This window comes from Peromyscus maniculatus, chromosome 3, assembly GCF_049852395.1.
Source record: "Peromyscus maniculatus bairdii isolate BWxNUB_F1_BW_parent chromosome 3, HU_Pman_BW_mat_3.1, whole genome shotgun sequence".
Classification (NCBI taxonomy): Eukaryota; Metazoa; Chordata; class Mammalia; order Rodentia; family Cricetidae; genus Peromyscus; species Peromyscus maniculatus.
The window spans coordinates 59854409-59877686 of NC_134854.1; the positions used below are offsets into that span (position 1 = coordinate 59854409).

The 23278-nt window shown below is 46.9% G+C and overlaps 1 protein-coding gene across 1 annotated transcript in view; it reads right to left on the minus strand.

The window, feature by feature from the left end:
- LOC143272212 (uncharacterized) overlaps positions 1 to 23278 on the minus strand; it is a 125757-nt gene that overhangs the window by 10562 nt on the left and 91917 nt on the right. The window contains exons 4-7 of the mRNA XM_076566090.1: positions 11780 to 11850; positions 6719 to 6910; positions 2578 to 2666; positions 1842 to 1995 (exon numbers count right to left, since the gene is read on the minus strand). Of these exons, the coding sequence (XP_076422205.1) occupies positions 1842 to 1995; positions 2578 to 2666; positions 6719 to 6910; positions 11780 to 11850 (506 nt within the window). The remainder of the gene's footprint in view (positions 1 to 1841; positions 1996 to 2577; positions 2667 to 6718; positions 6911 to 11779; positions 11851 to 23278) is intronic.

Sequence of the window (23278 nt, forward strand, 5' to 3'; positions counted from 1 at the left end):
TAGCTGCCAATAGTTTTGAACATCCTTTCCTGATCAATCATGCCTTTTTCCTGTTAGCCCGCTCCAGCCTTGTGACCCAAGGCTCTGGAATGGATCAACCCGCCTACGTCTGCACACAGCTCTGTGTCTCCATGGAAACAGCTTGTCAGGCCCTGCTTGGCTGCAGGTACTGAAGACCTCTCATTTGCAGCCTGGGTTCCACACAGACTCAGTCTTAGCAACCAGGCAGGTGTGAGGAGCCTCATCTTTTCTAGCCGCCGGGGTCTGGGACCTCGTCAAAGCTCTTTTGCATTGCACCAGGAAAGCCCCCAGTTCCACTGGCATCCAGGTGGTCCTCAAGGGAATGGAAGGGTTTCTGCCCCAGGCTCCTCCCAACAGGTCTTCCTTTCTTGCTGTTGCCCCCACCTACCAAACCTAGAGTCATCAGAATGCTTGCCGCCCCCACCTGGAGCAACAGCTTTGTGCCTCTCAGACCCTCCTGTCTGCATCCCTATTGCCTCTGGTGTTGCCTGGGCTGGCATCGTTTCCTGGTCTCAGGACTGCAAAATTCTCCACACTGGTCCTAATGTTACTGTGCATACAGTCTCCATCTTACAATCACTTTCCAAAAACGAACATAGTAACATGTCATAGAAAGAGGCTTTGGAGGGTAGGAGAGGCAGGACAGAGGGAGACTGACTAATGCATGCCAGTTAGAAAGGGATGATAGCACAACAGGCCGGATACAGTTTACAGCAAGTTACTCCATACTTTATAAAGAGCGAGAAGAGAGGCGTTTGCAGGCTCTGAGCACAGGACGTGACAGATGTCCAATGAGATGGAAAGGCCGATCCTGCTGATTTGATCAATGCACATTGCATATATGGATTGAATCATCGCACTCTACCCCATAAATATAAGCAATTATTACATGCCAATTAAAATTAGTTAAAAATAAGATATTAGAATTGAAATGTCAGGATTTGATTATACCTATCATGGATCTTTTTTTCTCCTGTGTATGTTAATTCCTATATAATTCTATGCAAAAGGGAAACTGCTTGAGTACTCCACAGACTATGGGCTGGACACTGTATTTTAGGTATTATAGAAATAAGATTGACTATGAACAGAGTCCTAACTTTATTATTAATTATAATTTAATTATAATTTATTATTAATTATAATTAACTTGTGACTTCCTTTAGGATTCTGATTATGTCTGCTGGGAAAGTCAGAGTCAGGATGAAGCCTAATTTTTTTAAGTGTTCATTCCTTTTTAAAATTTATTTAAAAAACTCCAAAATATTATTAATGGGAAATAAAAAGAGTAACTCATACTTTTCCTATAGACATTTGTATAAAGTTTTTTTGATTAAAAGCCAGATATAGGCCGGGCAGTGGTGTCGCACGTCTTTAATCCCAGCACTCGGGAGGCAGAGGCAGGTGGATCATTGTGAGTTCGAGGCCAGCCTGGGCTACCAAGTGAGTTCCAGGAAAGGCACAAAGCTACACAGAGAAACCCTGTCTCGAAAAAACAAAACAAAAAATAAATAAATAAATAAATAAATAAATAAATAAATAAATAAATAAATAAATAAATGCCAGATATAGAGCTGGGAATGAAGCTGTGTGGTACATGTGACCCTAGAGTATGGGGAAATGTACACACACACACACACACACACACACACACACACACACACACACACACACACACCTCTCATGGGCTAAGAGAAAAACCATCTGTGAATGGCCTTCCCTCATCCTAGGACAGCTGGTGGCTCCCACTTCCCTCAGATAGACTTCAGACCCTGTCAAAGACAGGCAAGAGCACACCGTTATCGACTGACCCGGCTCACCTCCAGACACGTCCTCTCTCATCCTGACGGCAGCTGCTCGTCTTCTGTGCTTCTCCCTGGCCTTTGCCCCTTGGCACTGCTTCCTGCTCCTGGCTCCATGGTGTGTCCTCTTCTTTCATGTCCTGATTCCATTTCTGCTGCTGGGATGAACTACCTTGACCAAAAAGCAACGTGAAGGGAGAAGAGGTTCATTTTGGCTCACAGGTCCAGGTGGTAGTCTATCATTGCGGGGGATCCGAGGCAGGAACTTGAAGCAGTCACCTCATTACATCCACAGTCAAGGGCAGAGAAAGAATTGAGCCATGCTTGCTTGCCTGTGCTCATCCCCCTCCCTGTTTATTCTGTCTAGGACCCAAACCCAAGGAACAGCACTGTCCACCTTCAGGGTGGGTCTCCCCCTCGTGAATGCACTTGGGAAAAGCCTGTCACAGACATACCCACTGGCCAACCTGATCGTGTTAGTTACTTTTCTGTTGCTGTGATTAAAACACCACGATGGGGGCTGGAGGGATGGCTCAGTGATTAAGAGCACTGGCTGCTCTTCTACACGACCTGGGTTCAATTCCCAGCACCCACATGGCATCTCACAATTGTCTGTAACTCTAATTCCAGAGGATCTGACAACCTCACACAGACATACATGCAGGCAAAACATCAATGCACATAAAATAGAGACAAATTATTTTTTTAAAGTTAAAAACCCGCCATGATCAAGGCAAGTTAGAGAAGAATTTACTTGATCGTATGACTCCAGAGGCATAAGAGTCCCTCATGGCAGGTGTCTTGGCGGCAGGTGGCAGACATGGTGGCAGGAATAGCTCCCATCTCAAACAGCAAGCAGCAAGCAGAGAGAAGGAACCGTAAGTGACATGAGTATATTATGCTCTCAACGCCAACCTCCAGGACATAAGATCCACCCCTCCTAAGCCTCCCAAACAGCACCACCAACTGGGGACCAAGAATTCAAACATCTGAGCCTGTGGGGGAATATCCTCATTCAAACCACTGCATGGATCTGGGCAATCCCTCATCGAGACTCCCTTCCAGATGGTTGTGCATTGTGTCAAGTTGTTAACAGAAACCATCGCAGCACCCTTTTGTACAATCTCTCACACATTTTGGAGGACTATGCTCTCAACTTTACAATTTTGAGTTTCTTTAAGTTTTGTTTTTTTTTTTTTCTTTTGAGACAGGGTTTCTCTGTGTAGCTTTGTTCCTTTCCTAGAACTCTGTAGCCCAGGCTGGCCTGGAACTCACAGAGATCCACCTGCCTCTGCCTCCCGAGTGCTGGGATTAAAGGCATGTGCCACCACCGCCCGGCATGAGTTTCTTTAAGTTTTAAGTGTCTCTCCCACAGTTTCCTACTTGCCTTTCTGCTGTGGAGGGCAAGATGTGTGCCCACCTCCAGCGCAGTGCCCACCAGTTACTCAGACGCCCACTGCACATGGGAGAGAATGGCAGGAGCCTCTGGAATAACAACATCACCCCATGCTGATGGCACACGGGCCCTGTTTCAGGGTCTCCCTTGGCTCCACCAGCCTAGGCCGGCTGCACCTTAGCCACACGCCAAGGCACTGCAGCCCAGGCTGCCGGCCACCGTGCTTTGGGATACTTCTGTAAATGGGTCACTGTCTCCGCTCAGCTCTGGCTACACCACCGGTTGCCTCCTTGTTTCTAAGACACCTGGGAGGCCTGCAGCAGCCCTGGGGCTGGGCCCATATGGCCATGTCAGCCGCTGGAGAGCCGTTCCTAAGAGCTGAGATAAGGAGGAAGCTTTCTCCTGGAGTCCCAGAAGATTCCTTTCTTGCTGGTGGTACAACTTCACCCAGGCAACGCTTTCCTAGGGGGAATCCAAGATCTGAATCACAGTGAGAGGAGAAAACAGCCAACTGAGTCTCAGGGATGGGTAAGACCTGTGCAGTGTCTCCAGGAGACGGGACTGCTTTGTCTTGTTTGATTTTGTTCTGTCAGGGGGCTTGGGTTTAGTGGGAGTGGTAAGAAACACATGTTCAGAGAGCAGTCAAAGGGAGGGGTGAAGGGATGACGACCCTTGTCCCACAGAGGACGATAGCTGATCCAGGAAAGAAGCCAGAGGCAGGAGCCCACCCACATGGGCACACGACGCGGCGTGAGGCGGCAGGTAGCCTTCGGCCCCCATCTACTCACTTTCTCCTAAATTACCGCAGCTTTCGTCTTCTAGAAACGAGAGGCCGAGGCCGGGCGGTGGTGGCGCACGCCTTTAATCCCAGCACTCGGGAGGCAGAGGCAGGCGGATCTTTGTGAGTTCGAGGCCAGCCTGGGCTACCAAGTGAGTTCCAGGAAAGGCGCAAAGCTACACAGAGAAACCCTGTCTCGAAAAAACCAAAAAAAAAAAAAAAAAAAAAAAAAAAAAAAAAAAAAAAGAAACGAGAGGCCGGCTTTCGGCCATAGACCTGGATGAGATGCAGAAAGAACGGATTTTGTTTCAGTGTGAGCGGAAGGCTAGCTCAGACGGAGAGGGGGAGGAGCAAGCAAAGGCCCAGTTCCACTTTGTCCACTGCAGTAAGTAAGCAAAGGAGCCATTAAACGAGAAAATGTATGTGAAGGCACTTAGCACGGTGTTTGGCAAATGCACGGGATTCAATAATATCGACTTGTTCATTTTACGTTCACTCAGTGGCAGGAGCTGTAAGGCAGATTTGTGTGCAGAGAGGATAACGGGGTAGCAGTAAGGGTGGGGACATTCTCTACCTGGGGAGTCGATCAATTTTGCCATTAGATGTTTCTTCCTTTGACTCTATCGAAACCCCCAAATCCATCAGAGGCAAAAAAAAATATTATCTTCTGATATTCCCTGACAGTGGTCGAGATAACATAAATGCATTAAAAACCATAGATGGGGGAGTGGTACAAAATTTCTAGTTAAGTTGAAGCAAAAACTGGTCAGTCTAAATGATGATACAAGTAGGTATAGAGCTTGTACTATAAGACAGAGCCAGGCCTGACGACAAGCCTACAGTCCCAGCTACTCAGGAGGCTGAAGCAGGATGATGGCGAGTTCAAAGTCAGCCTCGGCTATAAAGTGGGCTGAAATCCAACTCTGGCAACTTAATGAGATTGTTTCAAAGTAAAGAGTAAAATGAGTTAAGATGGCTCCATGGATAGTGCTCATTAACATAAGACTCTGAGTTTGGATCCCCAACACTCACATAAAACGCCAGGTTCAGCGATGTGTGCCTATAACCCCAACACTGGGGGGTGCTGATACAGGGGGATCCCTGAGTTTTGCTGGTCAGCCAGTCTAGCCAAAATTGGTGAGCTCCAGATTCAGTGAAGGAATTAGGTGGGGAGTGACAGAAGATACCCATCCTGACCTCTGCCCTTCCCATGCACGCACACGCACCCACACCTACGTATACATGTGCGCATATGTAGACACACACAGAAAGAAAACAAAAAGTAAAAAAGAGGGCAGGATGTGGTCAGTGGTAGAGAGTTTACCTAACAGGCATGAGGTCCCAGGTTGGATCTCCAATACTGAAAAGGGGGGTTTCGTATGTGTGAACTTTAGCAAGCCTAGCTTCCCAAGAGAGATGCGAGCACACGGAGAGGATAAGGAGACACCCAGCCATCTTTCCTGGGTGCTACGGGGGTTTCGTGCTTAGAGGGTTAGGAGTGGGAGAATGGGAGATGAGTACATCTGCGGAAGGCTGAGCGAGAGACGGTGGAGGAGGCCAAAGGCTGGCACACATCATGGGCTCGTCTACACAGAGAAAGCTCTTCATGCACAGCCTCAAACTTTCCCCTGTGATTCTCAGAACAGCCAGGCCTGAGGACACCACAGAGTCCTTGCCATTGCCTGACAAACATTTGCTTAACAAAAAACAAACTAAGCGCAGAACAAAACAAAACTAGAGTTTGTCAACATCAGTCACCTGAGCCTGGCACGAGGCTCGATAAAGCTCTTGGATTAATACAAGCTCTGAGGGCAAACTGAGCATGGCGTGTGTTTGTTCAGGGCTTGCGCTTTCTCTTCCTGCTTAGCAGTTCCCCACGACGTGTAGTCCTCTTTCACACTTCCGTCCACAGAGACGGAACTGCATTGCAATAGAGGCTTGCTCAGTTTAGCAAGAAGAAGACATTGTTTCCGAGACAGGGGCTCACTCTGTGGTCCAGGCAGGCCTAGAATTGTATAACCAAGGACTGTATAGAAATGTATAGCCAAGGCTAGACTCAAATTGCACATCATTCTCCTGCCTCAGCTTCATGAATATTGCAGCTATGAGTGTGTGTCACGATGCCTGACTAAATTAACAAGAAAATTAATGTTTGCCTACAGGCTAAGTTTCTAAACTCTAAATTATATATATATATATATATATATATATATATATATATATATATATGAAAGACTTTATTCACTTTATTATTATAAGTCAGTAATTAAAAGGCAAAAGACCCAGTAGAAAAATCAGCAAAAGGTTGACTTATCAAATAATAAGTGGGGATCCCTGTAACAATCAAACAGTTTATTCGTTTCAGGTTCTGCCTAAATGTGAATTCTAAGCTTCCTGGTAATTTGAGCTAGATGAGACCTCACAGTCAAGGCTGACAACCTATGAGGCCTGTTTCTTGTACTAATACCAAACCTATATCTTGCGTTGTTAATACCCTCCACTGGGAGTGATGCTAGGAAAGAGATCTGGAAGAACGTCCAGTACTGTCTGGGCCTTGCGGACAAATGTCATCAGCTAAGGAGGAGGATGGTGGAGGGCTCTGTCCCTAAGCTGCAGGTTGATTCCTGGGGACAGTAAGTCTTGCCCCATTTCTTCAGAGCCCCTGGAGTCTTGTCGTGCCCCATGTGATCCCTGGGCTAGTGGGACCTCCAGGGAACTTACAGATGTGCAGAAGACAGCCTCCCACCTGGCCTCTTGAACTGGAATCTGCATCGTAGCCAGCCTCTGAAGTGACTGTGCACACAGACCTCACAGCAGAGTCTCAGGGCAGCCACACAGGCTTGGTTCCTCACAGGTGCTTCGTAATCGCCATAGGATGGGAAGTGCAGGTGGTCTCTGAGGAGCCTTTCAAAACTAAATCATGGAATTTAATGAAAAGTGTCACACTCAGCCAAGTCGAATGTTCCCCACTTTACAAAGGGCTTTATGATTAATGAATTAATAACGGTGCCACGGTGCTGCTGTTCCTACAAGTGAATTTAGAGTTCTTATTAACATCTTTTCACTGGGCGTCTTGATAGACCCAGGAGGCATCACCAGGGATGACTCCATCTCTCATCCAGCCTTGCCTGTCTACCTCCCACAAGAGGGAAAGCATTGGGGGCTGTAAAATCGAGAGAATTGAGATGGACAGACAGACCTGAAAGGACTGGATAAGAGTACACATGGCCTAAGGACACTGATTGCTCCCTTCCTGTCTGTCTCCAGAACAATCCATAAGCTTCCTCCCGGTACCATCCGAGGGCTTGTGTCTGGAAGGAAGGGTGGGGAGAAGAAGCAAAGACTAGAGAGAAAGGAAGGGCAGCTGGGTGTGGCTGGCTCTCCCTCTGACCCAGCACTTGGGAGGCAGAGACAGGCAAATCTCCGTGAGTTGAGACCAGCCTGGTCTCTACAGCGAGTCCCGGAGCAGCCAGGGCTACATAATGACACCCTGTCTAAAAAGGGAAGAAGACGAGGGCGGGTTCCACCAGATCCAGTGACCTTTGTGCCATCCTATAAACGGACAGAGGCGCAGATGCTAAATCTGGTCACTGACGTCCCTCTGAAGCCACGGTGTGCACACCGCCGTCTCCATCTTAATTCTCCTCCGTGTCTGCCGGCGGTCTCTCTTCACTGAGCAGACTGTCTGGGTAGAAACCCACCCTCCCAGCTTCAAGGCTGCCTCTGGATTTTGGGGGCTGCCAGGAAAGCTGTTAGATGCAAGGAAACAAAGGAGATCTGGGGATGGAGAGGCGTTCTGAGTTGGGCTAATGAGTGAGGTGACTCACAGGCTGACTCAGAGGCCTGGGAGAGGGAAGCAGTGGGGAGGGAGGGGGGACAGACCTCACGGGAGCCCTGCAAACCCCAGCGAGGAGGCCAGGGACATGGTGGGGTTTTGTGGTTGTTATTGTTGTTTTGTTTGTTTGTTTTACAGAACTACTTGGGGCTCTAGAAGGGGGAGCAGATCCTCAAACAGAGGGACCTAGGGAGCTGCTTTTCTGCTTTTCTTCCCCGGAAGCTAGGTTGTGAATCTATAGCATTCGGTGCCTGGAGAGCTGTGGAGCATCCTCCAGCCATGCTGACCTGAGCTCCGGCAAATCTCAGGGCACAAACTCGATAGGAATTAATTGTCATCAGGTCCCCAGGCAGTGAGCTGAATCAGATACCACCCTCTAGTTTTCTAATACTCTCCATTGGGGGGAGGAAAAGGCCTCTTTTGATTTTTTTAAAAGTATTTTACATTTGAGAACATTGTGATCCAACCTGTGCTTATAAATACATTAAAAAATGTTCTAAACATATGACTAAGGCATCTTCTCTTTCGTGAATGGCTAATTGAGGTTCTGAGATGGAAGAGCCCAAGGTCGTTGTTATGAAGGTTGGTACTTGCATTGCCCTAGGGAGGTTGTACCTAAAATGATGTGGCTGCCTTCTACCCAGTATATAGCTAGGTCTCCTGAAGAGCTCACGTTCGTGACATGCTCAATTGTAGGGACAGACTACCTAGGTGATGAATTTTCTTCATGCGTTAAATAAGCCACGTAGGTTCAAACCCGCAGCCTCAGCCCGTTCAGTCAATGTAAACCCACTGAGCTGACTAAAAATAACTTTAGTTGATTACATATTTATATGTAATTTGATGGTTGATGTCTCAAATGTACTTCAGCGGAGCATTATGAGCAAAGGCAGGAGAAATTCTTGGCAGCTTGGCAACCTGTCACCTTTCACAAAAATGGAAAAAAAAAAAAAAGCCGTAGAATTTCAGCTTCCCTGGCCTCCGGCAGACAGTAGCAGCGTCCGCTGTTGTTAATTTCAACCCTGGCTAACTACTTTTTTGCCACCGACATGTTGCCTGTATTTAGTGCTGGGTGTTTTGTAACATTCTAACCCCATCTGTCTGATAATTGGGAAAGCGCTGGAGAGCATTGGATGTGCTGATAAGAAGAGGCTTATTCTGGTGAAAATGAAAGAGATGGAAATAGTGAGAAAAGTCATCAAAGCTGCATGTGGGTAAGGAGAAACGGTTTACTTATCTCCACTGGTGATAGAACCCAGGGCTCTACCACGGAGTATGGGGCTCATCCTGAAAGACAGAGAGACTGAAGACATGTGGGAAATGCTGGTGGGCCTATGTGATGACCAGTAGTCTGCAAAAATGAGGAAGAGCCATCTAAGAAATGGAAAAACATTTGAATGTCTCACTGAGAAACAAGTAACCACACTGAATACCTGAAATCTAAATATGAATTCAGGTGAGGGCTGAAATTCCATGCAAGCATTTGGAAGCCAGATGTGTTTAAAGATCCTTCTGAAACATTTGCTGAACACCAGGGTGGCTCTGTAGGGCCAAGGCCACTTAGATCCACAGCCTTGAAGTTCTCCTTTAGCCCAGACGTAAAGCTCTCAAGGAACCAACATGGCTTCCGGAACTTAAATCACTCCTGGCAGCTGACTTACTAACAATCTTTCAGAGCTCGCTGATTCATAAAGCACATACACATCCCTGCATATTTTACTAAGTCATGCTTTTCTTTCTCTTTGCACAGTTCTTTAACATGATTTTGTGGGCATGTGCATGTGGCAGCCAGAGGTGCAGTTCTTCAGGAGCTGTCCACCCTGATTTCTGAGACAAGGTCTCTTACTGGGACCTGGGGCTTGCCAATTAGGCTAAGGTGGCTAGCCAGCAGGCCCCAGGGACCTCCAGTCTCTGCCTCCCCATCACAGGGTTTGACAAACACATGCCTCCATGACTGCCTTTCCACATGGGAGTTAAACAGGAGAGGATCCTCAAGTCTAGACAGGAAGAGCTGTATAGACTAAGCTATCACCCCAGCTCCTCGTCTTTTTTTGTTTTGTTTTATTTGTTTTTTTTTTTTGCTGTTGTTTGTTTGGTTTTGTTTTTTGGTTTTTCGAGACAGGGTTTCTCTGTGTATCCCTGGATGTTCTGGACTCAGTCTGTAGATCCGGCTGGCCTCGAACGTAGAGATCTGCCTGCTTCCCAAGTGCTGGAATTAAAGGCATGCACCATTACACCACTACCACCTGGCTTCTTCTTCTTTTTTTTTTTTTTAAGCAATAGTTTGGCATTCTATTTCCTTACTATATCATCTGACCCATCGTTTGCTGGACTCAGAAAAATAATGTCACTTGTGATAAGTCACTATATACTTTTATCAGAATAATTAGCAGAAGTACAGATTATGTTTAACATTTTAATGTTTCTTATTAACCTTGAGATTATGCTGACTAATATCTCTCCCAGAAACATATCAATGCGCCATTCAAAAGGCCTGTGTACTTACATCAATTAACTAAGAATGTTTTTTGCCTTTATCTCCATTTTGAGGAGAAAAAAAAAATGCTTCTAAAAGTTTATTGGATTGTCACTACAGTCTCTTTGTATGATCCCGCCCCCACTTATACTCTTGGCCATTTTTCTGTTGAAGTATCTGTCTTTCAACTAGGGATGGGTAACCGTGCATTCTATATCAAAAGTCCTACTTTCCTAGCTTTCATGGATCTTGTTTCTTTATTTACAGTGGTCACCATTGTGTTTCATCTCTAAAGCTGAGATAATACCAGTCCAGATTAATGTCCATGGCTGATGGAAAGATTTACTGAGAAAATATTTGGGGGAATACTATGACACACCAAGCATTTTTACCCCATTCTTCCAATGATGAGACTACCCTGAAATAAAAAGGATTGGCTGATACGCCAAGCATGAATTTGTAGACAAGCTCATATCCTGGTCTTAAAAAATACCTTACCAAGATTCAAACAGCCAACTCATGCAACGAGCCCAGGACCCGGCACCAACGCACAGCTGCCTCCCAAACAGTTCAAGCCAAATGACTGTCTCACCCATTCAGGGGGCCTGATCCAGTTGGGGGCCCCTCACTTATGCAGGGACACTTGGCTCGGTCTGGGAGGGGGGGAATGGACCTGCCTGGACTGAGTCTAACAGGTCGATCCCGGTCCTCGGGGGAGACCTTGATCTGGAGGAGGTGGGAATGGAGGGTGGGCTGGGGGGAGGGGGAGGGGGGCGAGAGGGGGAGAACAGGGGAATCTGTGGCTGTTATGTTGAACTGAATGGTGTTGTAAAATAAAAAAAATTAAAAAAAAAATACCTTACCAAACAAGAAATTCATTTCAGTTTTAATGGTTACTAGGGATTGCTATAGTTCCCACATTGACTGACTCCCAAGTGTCTAAATGATAAGATTGGTCCCAACACAGTGCTAGCTCAAGGTGGTAAAATCCTTGTCAGACAGGGTCTCGGGGGAGATCCTCGGATCCCTGAGGGCATGCCCTCAGAAGGGACTGTGGGAACTCCACCCCTCTTTCTATTTGCTTCCGGGACATGAGGTAGACAATTTTGCTCTGTCACTCACTCCAACCACAGGGTCTGTCTCACCCCAGGCCCAAAGACAGGGGGCCAACTAGAACCTCTACAATGACGAGCCAAAATCAACCTTCTCTCTTTCTAAGTTAATTATCTTAGGTATTTTGTTACAGTGGAGGAAAGCTAAGACGGGAATGTTATGAAAATCAACAAAGAGGTTCAATATAAAAGCACTCAGAAACTTGTAGATGACCCCACATAAAGCCAGGTCGTTGCTTCTAATGTTCTATTGCTTTTTGTCGAAAGCTCTAATTAGCCAAGGACAGACTTGTTGTAGCAAGAAAGCCTCCACAGCCAACACGATTTTACCTCAGCCTTATGCGTTATATGCAGCTCACCTTCCCAAGCGTCCTATTCTTGGCTCCTCTTCATTTGAAAACAAAAAGAGGTCAGTCCGTGGAACTCTCCTCTGCAACAGGATGAGATATTTTTAATTATGCATTTTTATAAATAGATAAGAAGAAAATATTTAAATGAATACATGAGCCTTCCTTCCCAGCGATGCCGCCATCCTCCCTCAGCCCTCAGCCCGGTCGCCATGGTTTCTTGCATATCTTTCCTGTGTTTTGTATATGCAAACAAATCCAAACAGACAGCACTTCCCTGTTCATACATGAAGTCGGCTTCATTTCCACCTCACTTTTTTCAACCTAATAATATATCTTGAAGGCTGAGGTTGATGCTCCACAATAGAGCACGTTTGTAGCATAGGCCAGACCCTCTATTCAGTCCACACCAACACAAAGCAAAGTAAAATGCATGTCCCTGAATGCATCTTGAGTAGAAGACCTTCCATGGGAAGACACACTGTAAACATGAGACATGATGGCCTTGCTCTTAAATATGAACATTTTAAAAATGTTGTCTCACCACTGAAAAAATATAATTATATGAGGGAATATATGTTAACTAACCTGATTTAGCCTTTCTACAATGTATACATATATCAAAATATGGTATATACCATAAACTCTTATGACTTGAATTAGTCAACCAAGGAATTAACTGAATATATATTAAAAAAAATAAACAAACAAATAGATAAAATGGAGAGCCCAGCCCCCTCCCCTGGTCTTATCTTGGTTCTGTCACCATAGTCAGAGAATCTCAGAATTGGCTACTGTAAAGGGTCTGTCACTCAGGCATCAAAGCCTGCTTCCCTTTTTGCTGGGGGATATATTGTGTGCCCAGCCCCGCCTTGTGTGTGTATTGTTGCCGCGGCTGCTGTTGCTACTGGGGACAGATCACACAGCCTTGAGCATGCAGAGCACACACTTGACTACTGAGCTACACACACACACCCAAGGTTGTATTTTAATTTTCCTCTTGGCTAGATGCGGATACAGGACCAAATTCTGCCCGATAACTATGAGCAGAGTACAGGAGCATCACTTCTAGGTCTAGCCCAAACCCAGAACCCCAGTACTCCGTGTTCTCCCTGCTTGCCAGCAGGATGGTAACGCCGAGAGTGACTCTGCAAACTGTACATTAGGATGGCAGGAGCACAAGACAGAAGGCCCCGGGTCTTTGAGCTGTTCCCAGAAACAGTGCTGTGGATGTTCCATAGCAAGAGAACCTTCCCATGGGTTTGAACCATGAGATCGTTTGTTTTTGTTTTTATTTTTTAGGTATACTGGTGCAGCGAGTATTGTCTTCATCACACAAAAAACACAAAGCACCTTCTGTCTGTGTGAGTCTCTTCCGAGCATTCTAGATTCCCAGGATCCCCAGAAAGCTTCCACTGGACTACGAATTCCTTGCAAGAAGTGGCTGTCACTCATGTTCGTATCCTTGGTGCTCAGAAGACCTGACATACAGAGGGTGCTCAGCAAGCCTCCAAACCCTTACCCCATAGCTTTTTCCTTTGATCAAGCATACTTTGTCAGCTTGAAATATTAGAGGATTATTTTTAAAAATATTTTTATTTTATAATTAACTTAATTTCACATATCAGCCACAGATTCCCCCGTCCTCCCTCCTTCCACCCCCCAAACCTCCTCCCCAATCCACCCCCCATTCCCACCTCCTCCAAGCAAGGTCTACCTTGGGGAGTCAGCCCAGCCTGGTAGACTCAGCCAAGGCAGGTCCAGTCTCCTCCTCTCTACACCAAGGCTGAGCAAAGTGTCCCAGCATAGGCCCCAGGCTCCAAAAAGCCAGCCCATGCACCAAGGACAGGTCCCGGTTCCACTGCCTGGGGGCCTCCCAAACAGTTCAAGCTAATCAACTGTCTCCCTTATCCAGAGGGCCTGGTCCAGTTTCATGGGGGCTCCTCAGCCATTGGTTCACAGTTCATGCATGAGAATTATTAATATGGAGCTAAATTCCTAAACTCTACCACCCTCAAACTTCTTGTTTATTTGTTTTTGAGACAGGGTTTCTCTGTGTAACAATCCTAGCTGCCTTAGAACTTGCTCTGTAGACCAGGCTGGCCTCGAACTCACAGCAATCTGCTTGCCCTCTGCCTCCCAAGTGCTGGGATTAAAGACGTGCACCACTGCTGCCCAGCCACCACCTTCTAACTCATACCACTTTCTTACCATCTTTCTCAGGTGCACGGAATTAATCCAAGCTGTCTTCAAGACAGCCCTTCAGCTGCTTGACAATGCCTCCTCCCACCTCTCCCACAACAAATCCTCCAGGCTCCAGGCTAAATAGTCTTCCGTCCGTCAACTCTTCCAAGACTGCAGCGACTGAAACTCCACTAGACACACTGGGGGCTGTCACCGTTCCCTGTTCAGCTAGTACTCAGGATATAGCATCATACTCTTGGCATGCGCCACGCAGCCCATGGCAGACCACCTGTCCCTCCTAATTAGGACTTTATACATTAATCAAAGTAGCTCACTAATTTTAACAGTCTCAGAGACAGCTAAGTCGCCTGGAGATCCATCTGAGCCTTCCATCTACCTTGCTATCTCTTCTCTCTACCTCAGGAAGAAGTCCCCTGCCACCAGCCTACACACCACGTCACTATGCGTCCTAGACAAGTCACTTCCCCTCTCTTGTATGAAAAATGAGGTGGCTGGGCCACATGATTATTGAGGTTTGCCTCCCACTCAGAAATCCTTTGTGTGTAGAACAGGAAATTATGGGAGAAGGCATGAACCTGACGCAGGATCTCTCACCTACAGAGCAATGGGAGTGTAAATCTGCCTAGAAACAAGCTTATGGAAGAACAGGAAGCTGTACAGGTCGGTTTTCTCAGCCACGTTAAACTGATCACCACTGGTGTCTGGATACTGTGATCGACCCGAAGGATATACTAGAGACAATGGATCACTGGTATAAAGTCAAGGCAAACACAGCACCAGCTAACAGTGACAAAGCATAGGGGACATTAGTGGGTGGCTCCTGGAAAGGTAGAACTGGGGAATATATTGCCCACAGTTTTTAAACTCAAGGAATAATGATCACGTTGTGGGATTTTTTAACTACAGAGCACCTAATTGGGTGCATTGCCAATTTCTCTTTCTCGTTTCACATACAGTATAAGCATACCCACCTCCAAAGACCCTCAGCTACTGGGCCAAAAGTGCTGTTTGCTGGGGGCATGAGATCATGTCTGTGTATCTCTTGCCCTTGGTCAAGTTCTTATAAAGCAGACATCTTGCTTGCTTTTAGCTGATTAATTTCTCTTGCTGTTTCCGCTGGACAGCCCCCCCAACCCACGCTTCTGAGGCTGGATCCACTTCCCACCTCAGACCAACATTCTGCACATTATTATTTGACCTCTTTTGAAAACCTCCTTGCCAGTTTTCTAACCTGATCTGGGCACACTCCCCATCGGGGCCTGCATTTCCTGTGGATGATGAGTTGGTTTCCTAGGTGACAGAGGGAAGGAATAGACCTGTTAGCTTGTGGCTTCTGACTCATTCTCTGCAATGGACGTCACAGCATCCTGGCTGGATAAGTGGATGCTGATAATAAGCTTGCGCTGAAGGAAGCAGCAGGGCACTAATGGCTAAGACAACCGAGTTGTACCAGCTCGCCCTCCCACGAGGCAAGCCAACAGACCCCATAAATCTGGATGTGAAGAAACAAGCGGCAGATCCGAAGCCTGTGAGCCCAGTCCTTCGTAAATGCACAGTGGATCCCGTTCTGCAGCCATCTCCGCACCATTTGCTTTTCTGGGACATGAAGGATACAGGGTTCGCTAATGAAATGGCCCATGAAGTCTGAAAGGAGAGGTAGCAACAGACCAAATACTCAGATTCAGTTCCTGAGATGGCAGCTGTCTTCAAAGTTTCACAGTTGTTCCCAGAGGGGGTAAACAAACCCACAGTGACCCAATCAGTCATCAGAGGCCACAAGGAAAAATGACAGATTAATCTTCAGAAAAGTTAGATTTCATGAAACTTGGAGACAAGGGCACACACACACACACACACACACACACACACACACACACACACACACAATTACTCTTAAACTCCCTCTTTTTTCTGTCCACTCATCCCAGCCCTGTATAAGTCAATGAAAGCTGCTCAGAACCAAAAACTCGAAGAGTTCCTTTGTTCTTCGTGTCCAAATCAGAGAAGGCTGAATGGATTCTTAGGATTCTTGAATTCCTTAAATGACCAGCCAAACTTAAGTTCCTTACAGGAGATAAAGCATCTTGTTTTTCTCAGGGGCCTTGAGGGGTACTTTAAATAGCAGCAGCAAGCCTCCGAATGAATTAGACATCAAATGTAGGTTAGCTTTATTTAGACAGATAAAGAAGTAGAGAAAGCTGTCTGGTTCAAGGGCAGTGCATCCTGACACACGACAGCATTTCTCAGAGGAGGGGAAATCGCTCTGGGAAAGAGAAGTATTTTGGGCAAAGAGCAAAGTTCCTTTGTATCTCCAGGGACAGGGATGCTACGCTCTTCGGCCCAGAAGAGCACGATTTAAGAATGGCCAGCTAGTCATTGAAGGAAAGAGTTATAGATTTACAATGTAAAATGGAGCTGAGAATCTCTGAGCTCACCTTTTCTCTTCCCGTTTCTTGGGAATGTCATCAGAAAAGGATTAGCTTCCTGGAGCATTAGCTGGGTCAGGGAGCTCCTATAGCTTCTCAGAGCAAGGCTCCAGAGCTATAGCAATGGCCCCCAGTATCCACAAGGGGGGTGTTACAGGATCTCCTTGGGAGACCAAAACATGACGGTGTTCAAGTCCCTTCATTTTGTGGTGTGGTGACATTTATGTTTTCCCTAAAATATAAGTTCTTAAGGGGAAAAAAGTCAATAAATGTTTGGGGTTTTCTTCCTCCTTTTCCTCTGCATCTTTCTCCCTGGGATTATTTTCTGGAAGTGGTTGCTTCTTTGTACATGTTTTCTGAATGGAAATGGTGTATGGAGGGTCATAGATCTAGGAAAAAAGATAACGTTCTAGTTACGCTGTTTGTGCCATGTTTCCAGTACCTTCCCTAAGTCTTCGCTGGTTTTTTCTCAGTACACGAAAGTCAAATTTAATCTTGTGTCTTAAAGTTCAGCAGCTACTCATCAGTTGTGATTTTAAAATGAAAAAGATATTAGATTTATTCATTTGGATAAATTATAATTCTGAATAATTAATAATTTTGAGCAAACCAATTTCTTCCTAATGCATAATTTTTTTTTTTTTTTTTTTTTTTTTGGTTTTTCGAGACAGGGTTTCTCTGTGTAGCTTTGCGCCTTTCCTGGAACTCACTTGGTAGCCCAGGCTGGCCTCGAACTCACAGAGATCCGCCTGCCTCTGCCTCCCGAGTGCTGGGATTAAAGGCGTGCGCCACCACCGCCCGGCCTCCTAATGCATAATTTTGTGTTCCTAAAGTAAGACCAAATTTACACTTATGAAAAAAAAAAGCTTGAAAAAAAAATTAAGAACAAACAAAATCCAAACCAAATCTTTAACAACTTGGTTTTTTTTTAATTTATTATTTTACTTTAAGTTACATATACATGTGGGGCAAGAGCTCTGTGCTCTTGAGTATCAGTGCCCAAGGAGGCCAGAGGTGCTATGCCTCCTGGCAATGGAGCTGCAGGCAGCTGAGAGGCATCATGTGAGTGCTGGGGAGCGTCCCCTTGCAAGAGCAGAGCTTGCTAGTAACTGCTAATAAAGCAATGCATTCCTCCAGGCCAGTTGTTGTTTCCTGCTCTTTAGAGGACACAGGTTCTGTTCCCAGAACCTACCTATTGGCTTACAACAGTCTGTAACTCCAATTCCAGAGATCCAACACCCTCTTCTGGTTTCTGAGGGCACCAGGCACATACAGACACACAGACACAGACACAGACACACAGACACACACACACACACACACACACACACACACACACACACACACACTGGCAAAGCGCTTATACATATATAAAATAAAAATAAATACATTTCACACTTAACACTTCTGAAAACTGTACATCTTTATAGACTGCCAATGCAATGTCATAGTGAAAATGACATAACCCCCTTGTGAAGCCAGACCTAAGCTCTGAGTTGGGTATTCATTCATACTTTCTCCTTTATCCAATCCATTCATTTCTTCCTTCAGTAATTATCAACGGAATACCCACCACATGCAGAGAGAGCAAGAGTCCCCTAGTGTTCCTCTCCTGTCCCACTGCCTGCTCTTCCATGCCTGACTGACTCCTCTCCACTGTCCACCCAAGCTCTTCCCCAGTTACTCTTGCTGAAAATGTATCCAACTGTAGCCAAAGTACACACAACCTGCCTCATTCACTGCCAAAATCTCAACACACGTTTAACTCTTTGTGATACTGGTAAATGGGCTAATCATCTGAAGCCATTCCAAGTCTAGGAAGGTGACAAAATGCCAACAGGTTTGACTACATTTATAAAGCAACATTTTTCAAGACTTTTCTGATGTCCAGCTGCCAAGTATATCCAAATGCTACGTCAACCTTTTATAAAATTGTCTCACCTAAAAGACAATCCTATTTTCTTTTCGTGTGTGTTTGAGATCTAATCCATCTCAAACTGTGAGTCCCAACCCCTTTGTAGGGGTGAACGACAATTTCACAGGGGTCAAATATCAGATGTCCTACATATCAGATAATTACATTATGATTTCTAAAGGTAGCAAAATTACAGTTATGAAGTAGCAACAAAAATAATTTCATGGTTGGGAGTCACCACCGCATGAGGAACTGTATTAAAGGGTCGCAGCATCAGGAAAGTTGAGAGCCACTGATCTAATCAAAGGGAAAACGAACTATTTACTTCTTTTTAGTAAAGAGACTAACATTTCTACTTGAACCAAAATGAAAAAATGTAGTAACACCCATGGGATCTCTTTCTTGCTCTGTCTTCAGTCACACCACTATCATTAAAATATATTTGTTAGAATTGCTCAGTGTATGCTAAGAATTCGTCCTTTTAAATGCTTTTCAGTGACATAATTTCATAACCTGTTTTTAAAATTCTAAGTTCTGGAGAATAAAACATATACAAATTAACAAAATACGGTGTGTGTAACTCTTAAATTAATGGCAATCTCCCATCTCTGTTTTTCTGTGTTCTTCATATTTGCTTTGCCAAATATGATTTCAATAACCTCACATTGCTGTAAAGAAGAAACTATTCTAACAGTGTGTGTCCAGGCAAAGTAAGACTCACACATTTTATTTTGTGACATTTGTGTCCCTTCAACATGACACTGGCAGTCTTCCTCCCATGATGCAACTTCCTGCTCTGGTTTTGTTTTGGCCGGGGATTGTTTCAGGCTCCCCTTGTCTGCAGTTCGCCTGTGAGGCACTTGGCTGCTGCTTGCTTCTCTGGAGCTCCACTTCTGCCTCCTGTGGCAATACCTACACACAAACATCTACTGCCCCATCCAAACGGACGCTCCTCACCCAGAGGCTCTCAATCAGAGCCTGTCTGTCTGTCTGTCACACACACACACACACACACACACACACACACACACACACACACACACACACACACCTTGACTCTTCCATCCTCCCACTGGGAGCTCACACTACTCCAGCTGTCTACTGGTCCTGTGGATGAAAGCCGTGGCCTCTAAGGTCGGTTCTGTGATCAGTACGGATGTGAAGGAAGCTGGGAACCCTTAGGGATCTCGGCCGGAGGAGAAGCTGGCCGAGGCAAAGGCTTCAAGCTGTCTGTCATGGTAAGCGCAGAAGAAAGAGCAGCTGGGCTCCTTTACCTGGAGAGTTCTGACTACTGACGGCCATGCACTGGTTCCTTGAGGCTCAGCGCAGGTCACCACTCTCTGGAGCTTTACCCAAGACACCACTGTCTCTGCCTTTGCCTCCTGCAATCCTGGTTTAGATATTTCCTCTTCCTTCTGATAAAAGGCCATTAGACCGGAACTTTCAGAAGCATAGACACTGGCTGCTTCAGCGTTATCTTAGTAACTGCTCCATCTGAGTGCTAACCTGTACTCAAAGAGCAAGTGGAACCCATGTTCCCCTCTCATGGGAAAAAGAGACTGACTTTGGTGGAAGGAGGGGGACAAGGGAAGCCTCATTGGCATCCCTTCTGAGACTGGCAGAGAAGAGCTGACCTCATACCAGGAGCTGAAAGCAACCAAGAGTGCTGCCTGGTGCCTCGTCATTCTCACCCACGCGTCTTCTAGCAACGAATACATAGGGCCAACGCTGCCCACCGGAGGAGTCGGGAATGATGGCGCACACCTTTAACCCCAGCACTCCGGAGTCAGAGGCAGGCTGTGAGTTCACTGTGAGTTCAAGGTCAACCTGGACTACATGGCAGGCTCCAGATCAGCCAAGGCTACACAGTGAGGTTCCGTCTCAAAAATAAGCAAGCAAACAAATAAATAATAAAAATAAATAAAAGAGTCTCTCAGAACCTTGCAAGAGCATTTATACAGAGGACGATCGCGCTGGCGAGTGGGAAAATGCGCCATGCATCCTTTAAATTGATGGGCAAGCTCCATATCTCAGAGGAAAATGTTTCAATATTTAAGAGGGCTGAGGATAAAGAGAAGGTAAAGATGGGAGGGGACTGTTTCCTCCTCCTCCTCTTATCACATTAAAACCCCAGCACGCTTATTACAAAGGTGCACCCTGATCCTCATGGTGGGTTTATGGGTGGGATTTCTGGTAGTGAGCACAGGCACCAGGGCCTGAAAACTGGGTCCACACTGACCAAGGTCAGCTCCAGCAAGGTCCTGTCATGCTGGATGAGGTTGCCTTTGATCTTCTGCTTCCAAACCCTGTCCACCTATTTCTGGTACTAGGCCACCAGGGCTCTGGAGATGGACTGTGTGACAGCATAAATCTGGGTCAGATGACCTCCACCCTTCACACAGGCCGGGATGGCCAGGCCATCAGACTGCTCACAGCGTTTGCAGATCTGCAGGACCGGGAGGGGGGGCCAGGCCACTTCCCTGGGGGGCGGTGCCTTACAGCTGGAGCTGTCTTTTGCAGAGGGCCCCTCCCCGCGGGCAACAGGAGCGCAGGCCTGGGTGCCAGCTCCTCGCTGTGAGGCCACGCACTGAAAAGGGCTCAATTCTTTGCTCGAAAAATCTCGGTGTAATTTGCCCCCAAACCGTACATGGTTTTATTGTCTTCTTTTCCCACACGGAGAAAGGAGCAGTTGCAAGGATCAGAGTTAGGAAGCAGTCCGACCCTCGGGAACGAAGACTTGAACCCTGACTCTTGTGTTACTCCCAAGAGCTGGCTTCTGTTGGCCTGCTTGTTTGTCTGGGGGTTTGGGTTTTTGTTTGCTTGTTACAAGCATGTGTCACCAAGCCCAACTCCAAGAGCCCTTTTTAGGACACAGACAGCTCTCCAGAGGGGCTGGAAAACAAAGACGAACGTTGGGCCCTGTGCTTATTCAGCATGTGTAAGGGCCTGAGTTGGGACTGCAGTCCCCCAAAGACTGAATATTTACTGGACACTTTGGGTCCACACCTGACACTGGACAGGGTGGGAGGGATGGAAAAGCGATCCTCCACTCAGAGGACCAAGGAGCATAAAGGCTGAGCAGTTGACGCCCAGACGCTGCCTGCCTGATACAATCCAACAGGGTTTGGGGGAACAGGCAAGGATGCATCGCAGGGAGGGGAAGGGTCCACTCCCCTCGTGGGGAGCACCGGAAGCTCTACAGAGCACGGGAGGCAGCTGTGCCGGGTGCCGGTGCCGACTCGGGTACTGCCACACTGCAGAGAAGCGAATGGGGGATGCTGTAGGGTGGAGGGTTCAAGCCAGACCAGCCGAGTTCAGCGTGGGGCTGGGATAGCTGAAGGTGAAGGAGGGTGGGGGTGGGGGTGGGGGTGGGGGGGTGGAGCCAGACCACAGCAGCTTCCGCAGAAGCGCTGGAACTAGAAATGGGACTTACTGAAGGTTTTTGAGTAGAGAAGGCAATGATCCAATTAATGCCTTGATTAAAGTACCCCGAAGTATTGCTGAATCCATCCTGACTCCAGTACACAGACTCACAAAGCAGAGAAATATAAGACGTCGGTATGCTTAAGACAAAAACTGTCAGGACCAACAAAACCTTGACAAAAACACAAGGACCTGCTTACTTCTGAGGAAAGACAGCCAAATCCAGACATCTTCCTCAGCCAAGAATGGCCCCATTTTCCTGACTGGAGGTCATTCCCATCCACCAAAAACCCCAAGGCAGCAAAATCAACCCCTCCTCCCCTCAGAGAAAAAAAAAAATCCCAGCTGGGAAATGACAGTCCCTTCCCTTCCTTCCTGTTGGGCGGGCAGCCCAGGGCAGATTGCTGCCCTGTTCTCACCTCAGCGTACCAGACCCACTCGCTAGAGTGGGAACAGGATCCTGATGGCTTAATTGAGTTAAAAGGGAAAAGTGCGGGGCCTCTAAAAGCCTCTCCTGGCTTCAATGGCTTCGGAGAGTCACTCAGGGCTCAGTCCCCGGGCGAGGGAAAAGCAAAGTGAATTTCCCATAGTGCAGGATTCAGGAGCCCTGAAAGCCAGCTGCCCGAGCCGGCACAAACGGCTTGTTTACATTTTTCTCTTGGGCTGAAACCCATCTATTTAAACTTTAACCAGAGGCAATTATAAACCCAGGAAAGCCAGACATGGCAGCCTGCACAGGACGCGAGTCAGATGCCAGCAGTCTGGGCCCGAGGGAGGGAAGAGAGGAGTATTTTGAGCAAGGGGTCGAGGAAGAACCGCAGAGGTCTGAGAGTCAACGGTGTCCCTGGGTGGCTGGTCTCCAGAAGCCGCACAGAGAAGACTGGGGTAGCGCAAGGGGGCGGGCCGGTGACGGTGCTTTCTGAAACCTTGCCACCATCCCAGGGGTCCCAAAGCCTGCTCACAACCACGGCTCTGAGCCCAGGCTAAGAACAGCGCCTTTCTCCTGACGCTGGAGACCCGATCCATTCACCCAAATCCCAAGGTGCTCTGGGTTTTTCTCTGGTTCCCGGGCAGCCATTTTCTTACTGAGCTCTGGATTGGTGAGAGGGGGTGCGGCCTTTTTGAGTAGAGGTTCTAACCTCGTTCCTGAGGGCTCCGGCCTCAGGACCTAACACACACCTTTGTTTCCTTCCTGGGTCAAGAGTGCATTAACCTGAAGAGTCAGCAGCTATTGGAGAGACCCTTCTCCCCAGAGGGCAAGCAGCTTTCCTGGTGAAGGCCCTCTGAGAGCCCCAGGGAGCAGCCTAGTGGTCTAGGGTATCCTCAACTTGGCTAGTGTCTAAAGAGAACTCATCTGCATGTTTGATCTGGGTGAATCATACCAGCCAGGGCAGAGATGCAAAGCTACAGCCTCCCCCCCAAAAAAACCCAGAAAACCAAAACAAAATAAAAAGAATGTGAAGAGGGTTACAGGATACCAGTTGCTATGGAGAAAATGCAACCTTTCCTCCCCTATTCATGTGTTGGGATTTTTGTTTGTTT